The sequence below is a fragment of the Phoenix dactylifera genome, chromosome 18 (assembly GCF_009389715.1).
Source record: "Phoenix dactylifera cultivar Barhee BC4 chromosome 18, palm_55x_up_171113_PBpolish2nd_filt_p, whole genome shotgun sequence".
NCBI lineage: Eukaryota > Viridiplantae > Streptophyta > Magnoliopsida > Arecales > Arecaceae > Phoenix > Phoenix dactylifera.
The window spans coordinates 2240832-2259030 of NC_052409.1; the positions used below are offsets into that span (position 1 = coordinate 2240832).

The 18199-nt window shown below is 43.0% G+C and overlaps 4 protein-coding genes across 6 annotated transcripts; 2 read left to right on the forward strand and 2 right to left on the reverse strand.

The window, feature by feature from the left end:
* Window positions 1-548: 548 nt before the first annotated feature.
* LOC103698700 lies at window positions 549-10025 on the forward strand. Of its 3 annotated transcripts, XM_017841044.3 has the most exons (4): window positions 556-1000; window positions 1098-1322; window positions 1430-1697; window positions 9535-10025. In XM_017841044.3, exons 1-3 carry the CDS (start codon window positions 794-796, stop codon window positions 1682-1684), a joined length of 687 nt encoding a protein of 228 aa, XP_017696533.1. In that variant the 5' UTR covers window positions 556-793; the 3' UTR covers window positions 1685-1697; window positions 9535-10025. The 3 variants fall into 3 exon arrangements, with proteins under 3 accessions (XP_038971294.1, XP_017696533.1, XP_008778965.1); XM_039115366.1 differs by lacking the exon at window positions 9535-10025 and having other exon boundaries at window positions 549-1000; window positions 1098-1317; window positions 1430-1588; XM_008780743.4 differs by lacking the exon at window positions 9535-10025 and having other exon boundaries at window positions 557-1000; window positions 1430-1859.
* On the forward strand, window positions 2842-7113 carry LOC103699979 (histone H2B.5-like). Its single transcript, XM_039115365.1, has one exon. It carries the CDS (start codon window positions 6068-6070, stop codon window positions 6803-6805), a length of 738 nt encoding a protein of 245 aa, XP_038971293.1. The 5' UTR covers window positions 2842-6067; the 3' UTR covers window positions 6806-7113.
* On the reverse strand, window positions 8016-11876 carry LOC103699971 (probable ADP-ribosylation factor GTPase-activating protein AGD6). The gene is made up of 3 exons (XM_008781958.3): window positions 10936-11876; window positions 8904-8993; window positions 8016-8570 (listed from the first exon to the last, which is right to left on the reverse strand). The coding sequence occupies exons 1-3, from the start codon at window positions 11575-11577 to the stop codon at window positions 8208-8210; spliced, it is 1095 nt and encodes a 364-aa protein (XP_008780180.2). The 5' UTR covers window positions 11578-11876; the 3' UTR covers window positions 8016-8207.
* Window positions 11877-17402: 5526 nt separating this feature from the next.
* LOC103699962 (cyclin-dependent protein kinase inhibitor SMR1-like) lies at window positions 17403-17762 on the reverse strand. Its single transcript, XM_008781950.1, has one exon. It carries the CDS (start codon window positions 17760-17762, stop codon window positions 17403-17405), a length of 360 nt encoding a protein of 119 aa, XP_008780172.1.
* Between the last annotated feature and the right edge of the window lie 437 nt (window positions 17763-18199).

Sequence of the window (18199 nt, forward strand, 5' to 3'; positions counted from 1 at the left end):
GTTGTCCTAAGTCAATAGTTACGAACCAAACAAATTACAATGGGAACTTTCTGTGGAAATAGACTATAAAATACTTTCAGCCTTGAATTGATAAAAGCTCCCACTCAACTAGTATAGCTCAAACATATTTTGCATCCAGTCCGTGTGTCATTGGACGCCACTCATGTCACGCCACATGTGCCAACCGATCCACGTGTGATCCACGTGGCCCCCTTTTTCTTATCGCAAAGGCCATGTTTTCGACCCCCGCGGGCCTCGCGCCGCTCATCCATCTCCTCCCAAACACCGTCTCATGCCATCCTCTACGAGAAACACCGGGGCCCACAAACAATTCTCGCTCCCGACCGATCAAATCCCGAAACCTCGCCAAACAGCATTCTTTTGTGTTGGCAACCAAACAGCTGATCCGCTCCATTGGACTCTTAGGTGGCGGTGGTGGCGAGGTGCCGACCCGGTGATGGTAGCGGCTGCGAACCGGCGCAAAGTACACCCCAAGAAACGTAGGCCTAGACGTACTCCCCCCGATCCCCTCTCCGCATCCGACGGCCCAGGGTCCTTCCCGTCCAACCCCTCTATATATCAGCCGTCCGTCCGTTGCACCAGCTCCCGTTTTTTATTCTCCTATCAATTATTAAGTTAATGTTATAATGTCCGTCCCTACCGGCCGAGGCGTTGGTGTAGTTGAGTTCTAACTTCGCAACTCCTCCACACCTCCCCTCTCTTTTATTCCTCTCTCTCTCTCTCTCGTCGTCGCATTGCCGGCATTGCGATCTTCGCCCGACCGCCGGCGGCGATGATGATGAGGAGGGTGGCGGCGTCGCTGGTGCCGCCGTGGCTGGAGCCCCTCCTCACCACATCCTTCTTCGCCGCCTGCCCTTCCCATTCCGACGCCGCCAGGAGCGAATGCAACATGTACTGCCTCGACTGCTCCTCCTCCACCTCCGGCGCCTTCTGCTTCTACTGTCGCTCCGACCGCCACTCCGGCCACCGGGTCATCCAGGTCCGCTGCATTTCCCGATCTATCTGATGATTTTAGGGTTTCTTTTCTTTCTTCTTGAGATTAAAAATGGGATGGTGGGCGGTGGCCGGGAACGCAGATAAGGCGGTCATCGTACCACGACGTGGTGCGGGTGGCGGAGATCCAGAAGGTTCTGGACATCACCGGGGTGCAGACGTACGTGATCAACAGCGCGCGCGTGCTCTTCCTCAACGAGCGCCCCCAGCCACGTGCGGGCGCCAAGGCCGCCGCCTCCCCTCACACGTGCGAGATCTGCGCCCGCTCCCTCCTCGACCCCTTCCGCTTCTGCTCCATCGGCTGTAAGGTTACCCCCACTTGCTTTCCCCTCTCTCTCTCCCTCCTCTTCTCATCAAAATTCGTGCGTGCATCCCCTCGTCATTCTCACTTTTGTTCCATCTTCACTCTATACAGCTGGCGGGGATAACTAGGAATGGGGACGCGAGCTTCGTGCTGAAGGGGAGCGGCGGAGAGACCGATGAGCAGGCGAGCGAGAGCGGGAGGGCGGAGGAGGATATCAGGCGGTTACCGGACCGCGGAGGTGGATCGCGTGAAGGGCCAAGGAGCGGCATCGGGCTCCCCGCGCCTTCTTCTTCGTCTTCGTCGTCTGCTTTGCCCAGCTCGAGGAGGCGAAAAGGAATTCCCCACCGCGCCCCTTTTGGCTCCTGACGGCGAAAAAAAGGTCGCAAGATTTCTCCTCTCTCTTACCATCGCATACCAAAAAAATAAAAAAAATAAAAAAATAGAAAAGTAAAAATAGTGGGGGAAAAAATAATGTTATATTTGAATTAACAATGTAAGTTGGGTTACAGAATGGGATGGATGATTTGATTCTATTTTGCTACCATTATCTCTCGTGGTTGGGGTTTTGTGGGGTTTGTGAGTTTGTGTGGTGGCGTGTCAAATTGGAATTAATACGAGTGGGGTCCGGGTCGGCCAAACCCACCACATGGATGGTGATTCGGTTAGGGGTGGAAAGGGCGAGAGAGGCTCCTAAATTTTATTTCAATACCTTAGCCCTCGCCAACCTTGTTAGATCTTGATTGGGTTTGGAGAAACCCATGCTTCTTTTGGGCCCTCTCCCCAACAATAACTACGTGCTTCATAGCACCATCACCCACCCAACTGCCCGTCCAACGTTGCAGGAGGGGATTCGTTCATAGAGCGCCACATCAGCATGACATAGGATGGGTGACTTGGTGGGTGCCGTAGGGGTGCTGCTTGGCGTTGTCCGTTGCTCGATTCCTGCGTCTTATCAACTGGCTTGTGGAAGGTTGACATCCATTTCAGGGACCACTGTGGGGCCTTGGGATTAAAAAGGGGACCGCCTTGAGGGGGGAAATGGAGAAGATTAATGGGAAGTGGGTGTTAAATAAAGGGTAATTGTCGCTTTTGGTCGTTCTTGTGGGGTTTTGTAGTTGATTTTGTTTGTCCTTAAGTTGTGTCCTTGAGCGCTCTAAGACAAGGTTATGGCGCTGTTAGGCTGTTAGACGTCCATCATTGATAACTAAAATAATAGAATTGAGATTCTTCTTCTAGAGAATTTATTTTGTTGACTTGTTGCCTTGCAAAGAATTTTAGTCTTGATCGGTTCCCGATGCGTTTCTTTATTGAGTGCATGGTATGGAATGACACATGAAGGTATGATGCAAATGAGTATTTTTGGTGAGCAATGTGATCCCGTTGTTTCCTATTTTCATCACTTTTGATGTCCTCGTTTTCATGTTTGCATCATGATGAACAATCTTTTATGTTGGCCCTTTCGTCTTGGAGAGTTTCTTGGTGTGAAGCCAAATTAACATTGTCAAAAGCTATGAAGTGTCCACCAATTCTAAGTTTGAAATGCACTCAACCTTTTAATAAGCATGTTTGAACTCAATTCAAGCTTGAATAGAAGCTAGATTCTAGTTTGAATTAAGGCTTGGTCCAAGCTTAAGCTAAAGTTTATTTAATTATAACACAAATAATCCACTAAGTAGTTGATTGATCTAAGTGTTTCAGGTATGTGATTGATCTAACCGTTTTAGGTACTTGTCTCAAAATTAATTTTGAGCTAGAGATCCAAGTTCAATTAAATTGAGCATGCCAGACATAGATTCAAAGTTCAAGCTAAGCATAGACAAAATTTGAGTTGCTCGGATATATTGATAGTTGTACAATAATCCCCTCTACATGTTGGATGGGGAAAATAGGCAAAGTGGTGGGCCAAACTTTACAATACAATTTTTTTCAAAAAAAAAAAAAAAAAAAATCTAGTTGTAAGCACTTTAGTGAAAAGGAAGGAAGCCAACTGCTAACCACATGCCTCTATGAAAGATTCTTTCTTCTATCTAATGTGGGACATCTTCCAAGGAAAAAGTTTCCTTCATTAATAAGCCATTCATTATTCAATTATAAATTGGACTAGAGCCATTTAGACATATTTCTTTGAATTTCAAGGTATAACGTGATATGTTGTATATCAATCATGTGGTGGTTCCAAAAAAAAAAAAGGTTAGAAAGGCACTGCTTATAAGTCCTCAAGTGCAACATTGGCTCCCAACTACTGCTTTGCCCACTTTTGTTTTGTGCAGGATAATTTACAGGGACTTAAAAAAATCTCAATTATATCTCAAGTTTTATAATAAAATTATGATTATATTTGAAAAGAAAATGATTACACAAGAAGGAAAAACACATCTTTTTCACATAGAGTATTTTGCCTTATTTATCAGAAAGGAGTAATATAAGTAGATAAGCATAGGGTTTTTTTTTTTAGAAAAAAAAAAGTCCAGTAAACTGTGGCATGTACTTGAAAGCATTTGCTGCTAGAGATATCCATTGGACAGAAAAAACTAGCAAGATACATACATACATGCGTGCGTACGTACATACATACTTATGTGTGTGTGTATTTATGTTTATCATAAGAGCAACATCCTACAATATGAAATGGTTGGTGGTTATTGTATCAAAAAAACTAATGGAAAAGGAAAAGAAAAGAAAAGAAAAGTTGGTGGCTATAAAACTTTCTTAGAATTTGATGTGCCGCTGTTAATTGCGTATCACTTTTCTAAGACTTGTCCACCTATTCCACAATAATTGGAGTTCTATAATTTAATCGCATCCAAATATTCTGACACTGAAAATGCCATAGACATTCCAAAGGAAGAGAAGGAACCCAACACCTCTTCAGATCAGCACCTTGGCCATAACCTGGTCAGGATGGAAACTTATGTCGCTAACTTGACTCACCTGTCTCTTTTTCCTCCCTTTGTACTTCTTTTGTAGACTGCAGTTACAGGCAGCATTTTGTACTACCTTCATATATATCCTTAATGAAGAGAGGTGGACTTTCACTCCTATTTCTCAGAAAAAAAAGTACCAAGAACATAAAAAAAAAAAAAAAATCAAGTGCTTGCTTCATTTCAAATGTATCACTTTGAAGGGAAAGTGGTACTACGACTTGGCGACTTTCATGTGACAATAATAATGCTATTTAATATTTTTAACATAAACTGTAAAATATAGAACTATTTCTTTTGATCTATAATGATATTTTTTAATTTTAACACAGTCAGCAATCTCAAATCATGTTTTCTATAGTGTTCTCTCTCTTTGCAATCTTTTCTCATATTGTATTAGGAGGATATGAAGAGAAATGAGCATGCTTTAGCAATGTTCTAACTCTAGGCAACTTGCTCTAACTCTAAGCAGCAGCTTTCCTTTTGAAATTTGAACCTTGCCATGCATATCTAACAAATTTTAACAATCTCATACATTAAAACCTTGGAGGTGCAATTAGGGCTTGCTTCAACATGAACCTATCCACCCAAACTGCTTGTCGACTAGGGTTGGCTTGAAGTTTTATAAACTTGATTAGGCTTGTGTTCAAAAATCTCATCCTGATCCGAAGCAAGATTGAGTTAGGATTGACCTTCAATCCAAAACCCAACCTCTATCTAATCAAAATTTGATCCAACCCAACACAATCCAACTTAAGCCGATTCAACCCGATATACAAAAGAAATAAATAATTTATATTTATATTTTATATAGATTACTTATATATTCATATAATTATATCTTTAATTTTATAAAATTACGTAAAATACGTTATTGAAATTTATGAACAATGGAAATTTATAAGTGATTAGTTTACAATCAACAGATATTAGATCAATAAAAATATCACAAACATTTTTTTTTCTATTTTAAAATTTCTATTTAACTTGATTTAAGTCAATTAATATTGCGCAAACCAACTCTAGCCGACGAATCTGACTTAATCTGGCTTGTCCGCCCCAACTTGAATTTAGCTCATAATGAATGTGGGTTGGGTCGAATTAGAGTTCAAATATTTAGAGAATCGATTGGCTTAGGGTTTGCCCCTCAGGTTGATCTAAGGTGCCTGAGTTGTAGCTCTATCAAAGCTATTATAACATTTGCATGATGGAACAATTCAGCATTAGCAAACAACTATTACCATATAGATAACCAGGCGAGAACTTTGACATTGTATGTGTGACATAAACAACCAATGGAAATAAAGTTTCCGTTCTGCAGATGTCATTCACAAAATCTACTTCATATGGCAATGAGGCTTTCATTGTTGTTTTTCTCTTTTTGGCTTAGTAGGCTGGAATTTTAATAGGCAGATATACCAGAATACAATTGATATTATTATGCTATCCTGACCCTGAGATGACCCTCATCCACTGCCGTCCCAAGTCGAACCAACGCCTCCTTTATAGTACCATGTCCTCACCGAACCCCATCCCTGGCCCACCAAATTCATTGAGCGTGCGACCGCACACATGCATCGGTCCTGGGGACTTCAAAGGGGTTCAAAGTGACACCCAACTGCCCAACCGCCTGATGGAACTGCCTTCCGGACTCCTTAGAAGATGCCCGGCAACTCCCCACGTTTCCCTTTGCCTCCAACCGCTGGGACACGTGTACCCCAGGTGTCAACTCCCGAGGCCACGATTCCCACGTATACATGCCCCCTACTTTGCCTTGCTCCGTTCCAATCGCCACAGTTCCTACCCCTGCTGAGAAAACAGAGAGGAAATGGCTCCAAAGGGCCAGAGAAGGGTGGTGGGCACCTTCGTGAAGACTACGAGGAAGTTGGTCGAGGAGACCCTCCAGGTCTCGGTCGAGGGTGGAGAAGGGAGCGGAGAACAAAACCATTCCAAGGAGCCCAAGGTGGTGGAGACGGCACTGGAAGAAAAGAAAGCACAAGAGTCCCAAACTTCGGTTCACCCCAACAAGAGACAGGAAGAGTATAAAGAAGCTCCCAAAGAGGGAGCAGAGGAACCTCCTCAGAGGGATGAGAAACAAGGGAAAGAAGGCAGAGGAGGAGGAGAAGAAGATAAGGAGGAGCCTCCTAAAGGAGAAAAGAAACCAAAGAAGGAAGTAGCGGTAGTAGAAGAAGAAGAGAAGGGGAAGAAGAGAGGGAGAGGAGAGGGGGGGAGGAGGAGGAGGAGGAAGAGGTATGGTGGTGGCGGTGTGGACGGGGTTGGAGGAGGCTACAAGAGGTATGTGTTTAGGGTGCTGAAGCAGGTGCACCCAGGGATGGGGGTGTCGTCGAGGGCGATGGCGGTGCTCGACGGCATGATGGCCGATATGTTCGAGAGGCTGGCGGACGAGGCGGCGAGGCTCTCCAGGTACTCGGGGAAGGCGACCCTGTCATCCAGAGAGATCCAGGATGCAGTGCGCCTGGTGCTGCCTGGGGAGCTCGGCAAGCATGCCATCTCTGAGGGGACGAAAGCTGTGTCCAACTACATGTCAGCCGACCATGGCGCCTAGTCTTTAGTGGTTCAATGTTAAGTGGGGATAGTTTGGTACGGGTCTTAGTTTTTGTTTCACCTCTTTTGTCCTTTCTTCTTAGTCCTTTTTTTTTTATTTTTTAAGGCATCTTAGGGAGGTTTTGGGTTGAAATCCCCTACTGTTTTGGTGCTGATTAGGGGCCCTAACGACTACACTCTGTCTTCACTAACTTGGATGATGTTGCTTTTCTCCTCCTTGAGAAAGCTTCGTTTTCCTTTGTGTTTTTGGACTGATATATGTTGTTTATGTTCTTGCTCTAAATGTTATTGGTGTTCTGGCGCCTAAGGGAAACTTAATCTTGTTATGTTGGCTGATGTCGTGTCATGAATAAGTAGTTGCAATTTGTTAGTTATACTGGGAATTCGACTAATAATAGACGTTCAGGTTACTAGCAACTAAGAGAAGACAGGGCTGTGGATTTCTCTCTCACTCTCTCTCCATCAAGTAGGTAATTAAGTAATGAGGGGAAGGGTGAGGACTTATCCACATAGAGGATAGAGCTTTAAAAGTTTGCCAGGACACTATAAGAGCATGTTAAATCAGAACAAGAAATCTAGTGTGCCAAAATTTAGGGGAAAAGGGCATTCTAATAAGTCAATTAAATTGCAGGGGATGGAAGGAGAAATATTAAGGTTCAAGGAGGAGAGCAACAAAAGTCTCTTTCTATTATCAGCGAAATGGGAAGAGCACGGAGGTCCGAATCTAATAGGGGGCGGCCGAACTAGTTTTATGGGTGCATGAATGGTCTTAGAAGGGATGGTACGCAAGAAACTGATTCAAATTTTTGTGGTGCTTTTCTATCGAGCCAGGAGATGAAACATTAACATAGTTCAATTAAAAAAATTAAAAAAGTGTACGTAGGATACAATGATTGATTATTAAAAAAATTAAAAAAGTGTACGTAGGATACAATGATTGATCATTAAGACTACAGAGCTGATACGAACCGCAAAGATTAATCAATGAAGCCATTTGAGTGCCAACAAAAACTAGCAGCCACGCTTACCAGCTGAGTTACAATGGTCGGCACCTCTATTGAGCACTTCAATAATTTTTCTTGTGCTCCTCTCCCCATCTCATCCATCAATGAGATATGCAGTGGTTCACCACCTTTGTGCTCACAAAACTAATCTTTCTTGTGTTCAAATTATTTAGGTCTTCACCAAATCTAGATTCAACTAGCTCTACCTTGTCCAAATTCCATGCAGTTGAGTAATTGAAAAATTCTCCACTTTATCCAGACCTTGAGCATGAAGCTCGATCAGTATTTGCCCGGCCTTCTACATGGAGTACGAGTAGGATGCAAAAAAATATACTAACAATAGTTTACAAAGACTAGCATTTTATTCAGAGATCTTGAAATGGGCAATCTTCATCATCCCTAATCATCCCATTCTATGTCTTTGTGAGCTCTATTAGGATTGCCTCCATCTTTTTGCCTGCCAGAAGGAGAAACTGGACTGTCGGTATCCCAATCATCCAATTCATTCAAATGGAAGCTGGTGCTGTTGATATATTTGTGCCGAGGAGTCCCGGCGCTGCCATCGCTATCGATTTCTCTTCGGGGCTGAAGCCCTTCCATTTTCCACCCTGCACCATCTCCTGCATATTCCTCGACCTTCTGGGATGCCATTGTCATAATGCCCTTCATGATTCCCCAAGTCCTTTGCCCAAGTTCGGTTGTCTTCTGAGCTATCACATTGACAGTTTCATTTACCTTCTCATCATACCCACCTTCAGCCACCTGCCAGCAAATTCACAAGTGCAATGTGTTCAGAATTATATACGTCGGGGCTTTAGGAGGCCTGTTCTTTTTCTCAGGGCCATGCTTTCTTGACTTGAACTTGATTCTTTTCTTGTTATCCATGCAGCATTCGCAGAAATATTTGGTGCCGCTGCATCATGCGCTTGGCTAAGCTTTGTGCATATTGCAGGAACAAGTTGCATCTAACTCTAGAATGATATGAGTTATTGCCTTTCTATTAAGAAATAAACTAATCATAAGGCTAAAAGGATTTGTAGTTCATTTCAAGTGACAGACCCTGCTACGAGTGAAGAATTGGGTAGACGAGATTACCTTGGAGCTCAGCTCCTTCGTTCCAGTCTGAACTGCATTAGCTGCAGATTGTACAGCAGATGATGCAACCATCGATAACTGGACAAAGCTCTGGTAGACGGAACGAAGAAAAATAAGTCGCATGAAAGTTAGGTTTATTCTCTCCTAAAGTGAAATTCTTAGAAGAAGGTAATATTTTGATCAACAGCAGTGCAAGAAAAGCTTCTAGCTTGGATGTGAAACAAAGGCATGCCCAAAAAGGAATGTATGCATTACATGAATCAGTGCTTTACTACCCTTTTACCAAAGAAAAACAGTGATCAAATGCAGAACCTGTAGCTCCAACTGCCATATATAATTCAGTGAATGGGGTCATCTGTCCCAAGAAAGTACTGAAAAGCAATGATGTATGCTCTGCTTTGTACTTAAATCGGCGAATGCTATTGTTTACCCAAAGAAAGGCCATGGGCAATGATGCATGTTGTAATTTGAGCTTAACAAGTAATTTGAGGCAGTTAAAACAAAATTTTAGTTACCAACTATTCAATTTTGAAGAGCCTTAGTTGGCTGTTTAAGTGTTCACTAAAACTGCCAACTAAAGCCGGTGTGCATGACCTGCTTAATTGTTTACTAGTGTTCTTTGCAATGCCAGGGTGGAATCCTGCAACTATTTGTTTCTTCACTGTCCTGTAAAGTAAAGGGCTTATGGAGAAGGATAAGACGATGTGCAGGTATTATTAAGGGAAGACCACCTTCCCTACCATCCGTCTGGACTCAACCAATCAGATGGGCCTGGGATCAAATTGTCCTTGCTGTTTGCTGGCAAGTGTGGAAGGAGGGAAATGACAGGTGTTTCTTAGGAAGAAAACCTCTCCTACTGCAGTGCTCATGGCAACTTTAATCCCATGCTTGGAGTGCTCCATGCTTTGGCGAAAGAGCTGAAAGTCATGGTAATTTGCACTGAACCTAAGTCATCTGTAACTCTAGCTCTTTCCCTGTGTAAACCTTTCTTTTTTTTATAATAAAAGCTGGTTGAGGGAAGTGTTCAGCTTTCTCCAATCTTCTCTGTTTTTTATTTGAAAAACTGAAAAAGTATTTATTAGCCGGAAGCAATGAAGAAAATTTTGATGTTTGTTAAGATGTTCTAATCTATGTTTTTTTGATGGATGATGTTCTAATCTATGTTGATTAGCTTGGATTGCATGTTAAAGGTCAGAAAGGCGAATATCATCTGAATCAGCAAATGTACAAGACTATTTTCGCAGTCTTTGCATCTTAACATATGAAGCCATTAAATTCAATTAGCTTTGAAATTGATCTCTGAACTTCTCCCATCTTCATCTCTCTTTCCACATATAAACCATCTCCTAAATTCAGCTTAAGCTCTCTATGAAAAATTTGTATCAGATATATGATTCGAATTGCCATATTCGAATTGCTGTATATATAAGTTGAGCCGCCAGATATAGTAAAATACAACAATAAAATTTTATGATTATGAAAAAGATACTAGAGACCGGAGATAGTATAATATAATAGTAAAATCTTATGATTTGATACAAATACTAATTTTGAATGTGACAATCAGATCCCATAATTTTTAGAAATTGATCTGAGATATCATATCAAAATTGTGAATACAATATGTAACAGTTGTGATATCATACCAAGACTGTATATGTAATATGTAGTAGTTGTAATATCCAATATCATATATACTATAATAAACGAGATTGTGCATGATTCTAAGATGTAATACTCTATAATCATGTTCCTATTCTTTGTCATATATTTTTTCTTCTGCTTCTTAAAATTATTCCTCCTCTGCTCCTTGCAAGAGAATATCATGTACAAAGTGCAATAGGATGCTAGAAACAGCAAAATTATTACTTAGGAGGCACAGAGTTTATCTCATTCATTCACCTCTTGTCAAACAGCAGCCTAATTAACACCAGATATGGTAATAATTATGACAAGCTAAATTTGGATGGAATAGATTCCACATTGCTGCCGCCAAATTCATCAGTAATCATCAACAATTCAACGAACTCACCTCAGACATGGCCATCACTGCGCCGGAGATGAGATCACCACCGCCTGTCGACCCAAACCCGTCCGGCCGCCGCCTATTCTCTTCCATCTTCCTCTCTAGAAGCTCATCTTTACCGATCCCACTCCCGTTCACCGTGGCCGCCAGTATACTCCCCAAGGACCATGACCGGCACGGCCGCCCGCCGCCGCCGCCGCCATCTCCGATCCCAAGGTCTGACTCCAGATCCTCCCCTACCGACTGATTCCTCCGAAGCACGCCGCCGCGGGCGCCGGCGGTGGATTTGGATCTCGAGGATAGGGAATCTTGGAGGTAGTAAATATCGTCGTCGTCGTCGTCGTCCCAGTCGTCGGAGGGGAGGGGGCGGGGTGGTCGGGGGAGACGGCGGAGGGGCCGCGGAAGGGGCGACGGTGGGCGAGGGCGTGCAGGCGGGAGCGGAAGAGGGCGGCGGCGAGGGAGGAGTACTTGAGGGGGATGGCGGCGCGGGGCGGGACGCCGCGGGCGGTGAGGAAGGCATTGAGGGCTCGGTTGCCGCCGGGGTTGGAGGCCATGAGGCGGAGGTGGGGGCCAGGCCAGGAGGCGTCGGTGGCGACGGGGCGGACGAAGCTGAGGCGGACACCGAGGCCGCGGTGGACGCCGGAGCATCCGGAGCACATGAACACGCCGTAAGTCACCGACGCCCACTCCGGCTGCTCGTTCCGCCGCCCGCAGTCCACACACCGCCCGTTGCCCGGCCGCAACTGCAGCTCTCGGAGTCGCCGGTGGCCCGGCGACGACGGCGAAGATGGCATTTTTTTCTTTTTTATGATGGATTCTAAATATTAGAAATTTAGAAGAAGAAAAATCGGATTTTAGTAGAAAACATTGGATTTTTTTTTTATATTTTTTTTTTGTTATTCTTTGGACCTGTGGAAGCGGAAGGGGACGAGGACGGAGGTGGAGGAGCGCGCGATGAGGGCGGGAATTGGGCACGTGGAAAGAAGGTGAGGAGGTGGCGGGGTCAATGGCCGGGACTGGGCCGGCCCAGGTATGACTCGTTTGAAACAGTAGGCCCCGGGCCATCACATAACCCGATTATCCTGTCAGGCCGGGCTGGGCGCAGACTTGGGCCTGAATAAAAAATTTGGGCATATCACATATGACACCCATATGGATTGCCTGGTAATGTGGACTTGAGGCAGGCCATATATTCTTGCTCCTTACAAGAATACTTAAGATAGGAGTTCTGCTACAAATTATCCATCGGTGTGCCTGTTTGATGTGGCAATCAGGGATTAGTGCAGTATACAGTAGAGTCGATGGTTGAGGCCTACTGCTCGGCCTATCACAACCGTTGATTTGGCAGTGATCTTTAGCATTTTCTTTAATATAGTGAACTTAAAAAAAGCTGGGTTGAGCTTGACAAATTTGTCATGGGTTTTGTGGGCTTTTTCAAAAAAAGAAAACAACGGTCTGATTAAAGTTAAATTGGAGCCATGAGATCAAATGAAGGGTGGAGTCCAATTTGTGCTCCGAAATGCGTTAACTAAGCAAAACTCATGAAGATCACATTACATTACAAAGCTACAAAATCCCGGCCGCACCATTTTAATCATCAAAAACAGTGGCAACAATGATCAACCAAATGATTGTTTTAAATCTTAACATTCGGTAAGATAAATCCAAGGCATGCAATACTTCCATCATTAATTTGATTGAAGTCCTTTTTGAAGGAAAGAGAAGATAACTTCTAATGCACTAACTAATGCTGAGAAGATAAAACAGACCAGGTTGGAGCATTTAGCTATTAAAATGGTATTCCTTTTCTTTTCTTTTCTTTTTTTCACTCTTTTATTGCCTATGGTAACTTTGGGCAGCTTGACGATGACTAGTTTTGGTCTTCTGAGAAAAGCCAAATTGTATGCAACGACCTTGATCTTTAAGAGATAGGAGGCCCACAAAGTAGTTCGCTTTAAAGTCGTTTCTTCGACCGAAGACCGCTTTCTCTTGAGTTCCCCTCCCTTTACAGGCTTGTTATGGATTCGCTTCCAAAGTTTACTCTCGCTTTATTCCCTCATTACTAGATTTATCAACATGAGCTCATGTTCTAAGATGCCTGGGGTATATATATGCTAGCTTTAATGAAATTAAGCTTTCAAGCTGAATATGCTTCACTGGTCCGGAAAAAAAATGAATAAAAATATGCTTAATTGTGGATAGAGCTGTACTTAATTATTGTAAGCAAATAGATTTTGTTGCACAAAGTCCGTAATCTTGCATGGGGATCGCCTAATCTACAATGCCGGTTTGCGGACCCTATCACACTTGAGAAGGTCTAGATTGATCGACTCCTTGGTCGAATGCTCAGTATATTACCAGCTTGTGCTTGGCAATTCAGCTTCATAATTAAGCATCGGCCAAGAAAAGATGGTATCCAAACAATCGAATTTATGAGCCTCCATAGTTCTCCACCAGGTGAATATGCTTCTTCTTTGGGGATATCACTCATTTGAGAGATATGCCATCCTAGAGGTTGGTCATGTGCTATCTCTCCCTAGCTGGATTTTCATACATATGAGTGGAGTTCCATTTTTGTTCCTTAATGGGTGTCTAAAGCAAGGGCTCATGGCATACCGTGCCAGCTCGAACTGGGCGGTACAGAGCATGTAGTACCAATTTAGTATTGGTACACGGTAAGAATGGCGTATCTATAACAACTCAGAACCTCACCCAAAATGGCTAACTGGAAGATATTATTTGCGTTTCTTGATCCTGTATAAGTACCCAAGATCTACCCAGCAAATAATCGATGTAGGACTAAACACACATCCGCACGGATTCTCACATACTCTTCCGTTCAAGCCCTGATGTCCTCGTCAGGCTAAAGGTTCAAATCCGTTCAAATCTAATCACAAACACCACGATCGACCCGTGGTTAGCCGTAATGCATCTGTGCTGCAGTGTCCCCTATTCCACATAGGTTATGGGCTGGGCCCGCTCTGATACCATTTGCAACAACTCAGGACCTCACCCAAAATGGCTAGCCGGAAGGTATTATTTGGATTTTTCGATTCCATATAAGTACCTAAGATCTACCCAGCGAATAACCGATGTCGGACTAAATACACGTCCGCACGGGTTCTCACAGTACCGATACTCGGTATGTTAAAAAAATTTCGTATTGTATCATACCAATATTGTACTAGCATGGCACCGGCATGGGATCTAGTCCTAAGACGGCGAATTTTGCATTAGCCATTTTTAAATATAGAAATTTTGAACATCTAGACTTACTTATCAGAGAATTATAGAATAGGACCGCAAAGGGTAAATAATTTGGGGTACGATATCTACATCACCAGAGACTTTTTCTATGGAACGTGCTCTGACACCAGTTTAATGAGGTCGGGATTAATGCCCCTCTTCTCTGCCCGAGATTCTTGGAACCGGTCCGGTTTGAACTGGGCTACCCCACGACCAGCTGAACCCGTTCTACCACCTTTTTTTTTTTTTTTTTTAAAGGTTTTGCTATGGCACTCCAGCAGTTCCGTTCATTTCAAAATGAACGATCCAGATTGTCTCACAGATAGCCGCAAATTGCCCATTTTTTGAAGGAGAAGTGTGCACGGGAATTACGTGTAAATACGTCAGGACCAAATTGGAACCGAATCAGGGAACCAAATTGGTCAGGGCTTGTGAGACTGAGCCCACTGAGATGCTGCTCTTTGGCTCACCTCCAATAGACCGGCTTCTTTGCAACGTCGGAACTGCTTCTTTGTAATCGGTGGTTGCCAACTCACCTCTCTCATTAGAAAACTGGCCTCCACCAAGGCTGCTCCCCACCTGTTCGACGAAATCTCCCACTCGGACGCCACCAGCTGTAAGACCAGCCGTCCTCCATACAATCATCCGATTTTGTGCTCGATTAAACTTCCAAAAGTACGAATTCATGACAAGCAGTAACAATAATTCCAAATAAAATTCTGAAATTTTTCTTTTAAATTTTTAAGGTTAATGAGAAACCAGAGTTACATGAACAATTAGAGTTCCTAATAACGAGGGTGGCTTTCAAATTGGGTTGCATCAATTCCAACGCCTTATTTTTTTTTCGTTCGTTTAAACACCCGTTCCTCGGATTCCATGGAATGGCCGGTGGCTGCGATCTACGGGAATTTGGACACGCACACGTGCCGCTGCCGGGTTCGAAGCGCCAGAAGAAGGGCAGGAGCTCCCGCCCCACACGCGTTTTCCGCGTGGCTCGTGTCGTTACTTTGCGGCCACCGTCTTGGATCCGGCCCGATCCGTGTTTCCGTGTCCGCACAGGAACGACTGCAGAGTCTGGGATGGCCTCGGGACCAGCGAATCTTCAACGACCGATCCTCCTTGGTTTCACCGAGTCATACTCTCCGGAAGCACGACTATCAAAGCATCCCTCTGATGAGCTATGAATGAGTTCACATACTGTAATGATCCGTCGGTGCAGCGTGTGTTTTGTTGGTAAGATCAAAAAATTCAAATAATATTTTTCTGCTAGTATTTTTCAATAAAATTCTGAGTTGCTACGCATATGATTTTTATTAGATTACGAGCAAGTTGTACGTTTTAAGGAAGCTACCATTTGTGCCTTATAAGAAGAAAGACTAATTATCGTGGCCAGGAATCAGCACCTATGGAATTACTAGTTGATAAAAATTTTAACTTTTATATCAATCCACAGCACTTTAAATTCATAAAAAGAATTTTGTGCCTTATAAGAAGGATGACTTCTCTGGCAAGAATCAGAACCCATTAGATTACTAGTTGTTCAAATTTTCAAGTCTTATATCAATCCAACAACGATTTAAATTCGTTAAAAAAAAAATCAATGAGATGTACAATTTGATAATCTGGTAGGATTTCTTCTACGACTATACTTTTTGGGTGCCTATATCGCACATAACTTAGAAGATGAACCTACAAATTAAATCAAGGCAGCTCATAAAAATCTTCTGAAGAGGACATTACTAAATTGAATGATGCATAAGAGAGATCATCTTCTTTAAGCAAGGATTTCAATTTTAAAGTTAACATCATGTCTAGAGTTCCAAATACGAACTACAAGGTAGCATGAAGCATGCAATTTCAGAAAGGAGCCAACTATCTTGATGGCTGAACTGAAGACTCTTGTATCCAAAATGAATCTTACATGTCTCTTTCTATTTTTGATATCATAAAGAGAACCAAGTTCAAGTATTATGGAGCATTGCCTTGTGATTTGTTTCATGGTATACCTAACTCAACTTCCCCTTGCAAGTATCATTAGTTTAATCAGCGTTTGATCGATCTAGATTAGTTCTACAGTATGATCAGCTCAATATATTAATTAATTGTGGTCCATTTCTTCACTCATGCAATTACATTTATCTTAATAAGAAAATTCATACTTTCTTTACTTCTTTCTGGAAGGATAATTTCTTTATCTTATAGGTAAACCCTAACGGGCCGATGGTGAAGGAGTGCATATAAATAGTTGAAGGGTAAACATATTTATATCTTCTTAGATATTGACCGTGGGAATGCTGCCAAATGTTCAATTAAAGAAATGAAGTGGTAAGGTCTTACAGTAATTTTTATCTTTTACTCGTACAGTATCTCACCAACTTTATAACTAACCTCCGTGCCCTGCCTGTATATTAAACAACAGTTAGAAGAAAAAGATATATGCATGTATGCGTCGAGAGGCTACAGGGATTTGAATCGAGAACTTACCTTGACAGGACATGGACGTGCTGTTTCTCTATAACTACTCAAGAGAGGTGAATTGTTTCACAGAACAAAAAGGTAAAACAAAAAAAAAAAATTCAAAGAAACGTGTCGTTCACTCCAACTCCATTGATTTCTAAACCAAACATAAAACGTCAAAACTTCAAGCATGCATATTGGGATACAGCCAAAACCACCCACCTTCCCATCTCCTTCGACCAGCGAGGAATGACAGCTCCCTCTCCTTCCTCCTCCCCCTCCTCTCTCTCTTGATCTCTCTCTCTCCCTCCCCACCCCTCCCCGGCCGGGAAACTCAGAGTGCAACAAAGGTTCATGACAATATTACCATCAGCAAGAGAAGAACCCTAGTTGTTACACCTAATTACAAGAGATCTCTTCATATGTACAGCACTGAAATATAGCTCCAAGCTAGGTGCTCCATTACTATCATAACAAAATCTAATAAACCATAAGATAAAGTTTTCATCAAAAAAAAAGAAAAAAAGGAGAACATATGATAAAGCAACAACAAAAACACCACCTATCCCAAACACCAGGCAACCCTATCTACTATCTTGAAAATCTTACATATCTATAACCAAGGTAGAACCCCCCCAAAAAAATAAGAAGAATAAGAAGAAAAAATAAAGAGGAAATTAAAAAGGAAGTATCTTACAACAAGTAATTGACCCTATATTTCCCTGACCGCGTACTCGATAACAGAGAAAAACCTAATTGTCGATCGATATTCATTTGTCATCGGGACGACGACATCTTCGCTTCTTTGCAGGTCTCCCTGAACCAATAACATTTGGCTCATCCCTCCTCCGGAACAACCTCTCAAGTTCCTCAGCTCCAACCATGATTACCTCTACCTCTTCCACTAGTCTCCTCTTGCATGAGACCACCCTTCTGGGCTTCCTCGGTGCCGGCGGGCAGCTCCTGGGAGTAGAAGGTAGCTTGCTCTCTTTGGAGGTTGGCGTGCGGCACTCATCATCTTCTTCCAAAAGCGATGGATTCTCTCCACAGTCTTCTGCTGTCTGGACCCTCAACACAGGCCTGAGGATGAACTCAGGCGTTACACCGGTTAGCTCGGAGGAGGCCGACATGGTGCCGAGGAGATCGATCACCAAAATGGAACTAGAGGCTAAATATATAACTCTGTGAAAAGAAATGGGAAGGCTTGCTAGAGAAGGGATGGATTGGTGAAGGTTGGTGGTTGATATATATGTATATCCTACTCTTTTTATATATATGTTTATTCAATTCTTTTCCACCTTATCCCCTACTACCCTCTCCTCGTAGTCTCTCTTCTAAATGCTTTCTTCCAAGTTGATCTCCACAACTTTTTACTTTCTTGCATGGGCCCTTTGGAAGCTCTCTCTCTCTCTCTCTCTCTCTCTTCCACCACCCCATACTCTTTTAATACTCTTTATTCTCATAGAATAATGAGAATATACGCGATAACTTGCACCTCTATCAGCTTGGGCCTATCATCATCCGCCAACTAGTGGCCATCCAAGGGGTAGCTCATCACCCAAAGTTG

Excerpts from the sequence above, each read along its gene's own strand:
- LOC103698700 (XM_017841044.3), top strand. The coding sequence starts at position 794 with ATGATGATGAGGAGGGTGGCGGCGTCGCTGGTGCCGCCGTGGCTGGAG. Across the intron at positions 1,001-1,097 it reads CCGGCCACCGGGTCATCCAG|ATAAGGCGGTCATCGTACCA; the intron begins GTCCGCTGCATT and ends CCGGGAACGCAG. Across the intron at positions 1,323-1,429 it reads TCTGCTCCATCGGCTGTAAG|CTGGCGGGGATAACTAGGAA; the intron begins GTTACCCCCACT and ends CACTCTATACAG.
- LOC103699979 (XM_039115365.1), top strand. The coding sequence starts at position 6,068 with ATGGCTCCAAAGGGCCAGAGAAGGGTGGTGGGCACCTTCGTGAAGACT.
- LOC103699971 (XM_008781958.3), bottom strand. The coding sequence starts at position 11,577 with ATGCTCCGGCGTCCACCGCGGCCTCGGTGTCCGCCTCAGCTTCGTCCG. Across the intron at positions 8,994-10,935 it reads CAGTGATGGCCATGTCTGAG|AGCTTTGTCCAGTTATCGAT; the intron begins GTGAGTTCGTTG and ends TCCGTCTACCAG. Across the intron at positions 8,571-8,903 it reads CGAAGGAGCTGAGCTCCAAG|GTGGCTGAAGGTGGGTATGA; the intron begins GTAATCTCGTCT and ends ATTTGCTGGCAG.
- LOC103699962 (XM_008781950.1), bottom strand. The coding sequence starts at position 17,762 with ATGTCGGCCTCCTCCGAGCTAACCGGTGTAACGCCTGAGTTCATCCTC.